The sequence below is a fragment of the Penaeus japonicus genome, unplaced genomic scaffold, assembly GCF_977035675.1.
Source record: "Penaeus japonicus unplaced genomic scaffold, GWHDUDI00000001_assembly GWHDUDI00000014, whole genome shotgun sequence".
NCBI lineage: Eukaryota > Metazoa > Arthropoda > Malacostraca > Decapoda > Penaeidae > Penaeus > Penaeus japonicus.
Window position 1 is genome coordinate 17,403,132 of NW_028234416.1, and position 2,500 is coordinate 17,405,631.

Consider the following 2,500-nt stretch of genomic DNA (forward strand, 5'->3'; position numbering starts at 1 on the left):
AGAAAGGAAACGTCGACCTCATTACCCTGCTGGTCAACGCGACGGCGAACCCGAATCTCCAGGAACACACAGGTTATCCGAGGCTTCCAATCTTGCTTCTTCTGTCGCTGACTTTACTCGCTCGGCGGTTGTGTTGTAGATTCGTCATTTCCTCTGATCGGGGATGTGCATTATGCTTGCAGCGTTGTCTTTAATAAGAAGGATAAGCTGTTGTAATGATAATAATGATAATAGTAACAATGATGATTATAATGATGATATTGATGATGATGATGATGATGATGATAATGATAATAACAATAACGTTGATAAGAATAATGATAATGATAATAATTTCAGTAGCAATACGAGTAATGTTACCAATGTTTATAATAACAATGAAAATAATTATAAGAAATAATTTCAATACAACGACAACGTCAAAATAAAAAAAAATAATGATAATAACCCTAAATACACTAATGATAATGCAGTTAAAAATAATGATACAAAAAAAATAGAACAGTCCCCGCAAAAAAAGAGGAATCACCACCTCCACTCCTACCATAAAGACAAGAAAAAATATCCATGCCAAAGAAAACGCAGCGTCAACTTTCGCGAGAGAAAATGTATTAATAAGATGCGTTGCTCTACTCATAGAACCTTTTATTACATGCTGTACATTCACGGTATTCGTGCGAGAATTTCGTCTTCGGTGTGACCTATTCCTGAATCTCAATTTCAGGTGTAGTTTTGATAACATTGTAGATTACTGAGCATTGTGCATATTAGTATATCAGGTAAACAGATATAAACTCTTAAATTATATGGATTATCGATTCCCTCTGGCGGTCATCCACAAAGTCACACAGATAACATATGCATCTAATATACGTAAATATCTTATGTTCGTCCACCTTTTATCCAAGGCTCGCAGTTTTGTGAAAACACTGTAATTTGTGATAATTTGTAATTTGCAGTCAGTGAATAATGCTTTTGTGAAAAGCATTCAATATATAATGCCTTTTTAATGACAGCCTTTCTTTACATGTTGCTGCAATTCACTAGTAGCTGTGATACAATGTTTCTCTCTGATTTTTTTAATTAGATATATCGACTATATCAAACTATACTTTCGCAAATGGAATGCTGAACGCTCTTTTTGACTGGCTCTTCATCACTAAATATTTCGTCACAATCACCAAACCCTATGTTTGGCTTGGTTGGACATCAGACCAAATAAAAGAAATAGTGAAAGTAAACGCAAAATAATGTTGCAAAATAATGTTCGTTAAATGCTGAATCTCATATGTTTTACTCCTCTTCCCTTCCTGAGAGTTAACAGTGCTATTTTTGAGAACCCATTCTAACTGAAATCATTCACATTAAATTTGCAACTAAGCGTAATCGGTAGCTCATGCTGAGTAAAAGGCAGCATTATGATTTTATGTGTTCATTATCATTTGGAAGAAAAAATATATATTATATTGTGTATTACGTAATACCAAGTTTCGCAAGGTTCTACACAGATGTAATGTTGCTATTTACACTTCATATACTGTATAGTATCCAGCTGTTCACTAGATTACCTTATCACCAGGATAAGTACAGTATATATGCAAGTGTTCAGTAAAACAAAAATAAAGATACGAAAAAAATAATAAAAAAAAATACACATATACACATATATATATATATATATATATATATATATATATATATATATATATATATATATGTGTGTGTGTGTGTGTGTGTGTGTGTGTGTGTGTGTGTGTGTGTGTGTGTGTGTGTGTGTGTGTGTGTGTGTGTGTGTGTGTGTGTGTGCATATATATACATATATATAATATATGTATATATATTATATATATAATATATATATATATATAGAGATATATATATATGTATAGATATATATATATATATGTATATATTATATATATATATAAAGCGGAGTCATAAGACCGAATTTTAAGAATATTATTCTTGTTTGTTTTTACTTTCTCTAATGGCGATCGAACAAATCAAATGCATTTTTTCCAAATATCAATCACAAAAGTGGTCTAGAAAATATGTTAGACTGATGTCCTTTGTTGAAATATGAAATTAAATCCATGTTGTTGTGCGTGCAGTGGCGGATGAATACATCCCATGCGACTAACAATCTCAGAACCAACACTTACCAATAAGATCACCCGGTTAGAAGTGAGACTTTCATGCCAATTTATTCTATCATCATCTTCATCATAATGGAAATTGCAGATCATTTGAACTAAACCTTCCGCTGCACTCCCTCTTATTCTGCAGGCAAGACGGCGATGCACTGGGCTGTCATCAACCGCAAGGCCAACTGTGTGAGGGCCCTGCTCTGGAGCTGCCCGGACCTCAATGTCAGGGACCATGACGGTAAGGGCTGTCACGGTTTCTTAGGGCTTCTAGTGGTCTTCAAACTTTTCTTCATCACGACCCAGTCAGGCATCATGGATTATCCCCGCGGTCCTATTAGATAGTGTTGTACAT

At 34.1% G+C, this 2,500-nt stretch overlaps 1 protein-coding gene across 1 annotated transcript in view; it reads left to right on the top strand.

The window, feature by feature from the left end:
* The window catches only part of LOC122260218 (uncharacterized), a 22,573-nt gene that overhangs the window by 18,849 nt on the left and 1,224 nt on the right, over positions 1-2,500 (top strand). The window contains exons 10-11 of the mRNA XM_043027391.2: positions 1-72; positions 2,288-2,386. The exon at positions 1-72 is cut by the window's left edge and continues 27 nt beyond it. Of these exons, the coding sequence (XP_042883325.2) occupies positions 1-72; positions 2,288-2,386 (171 nt within the window). The remainder of the gene's footprint in view (positions 73-2,287; positions 2,387-2,500) is intronic.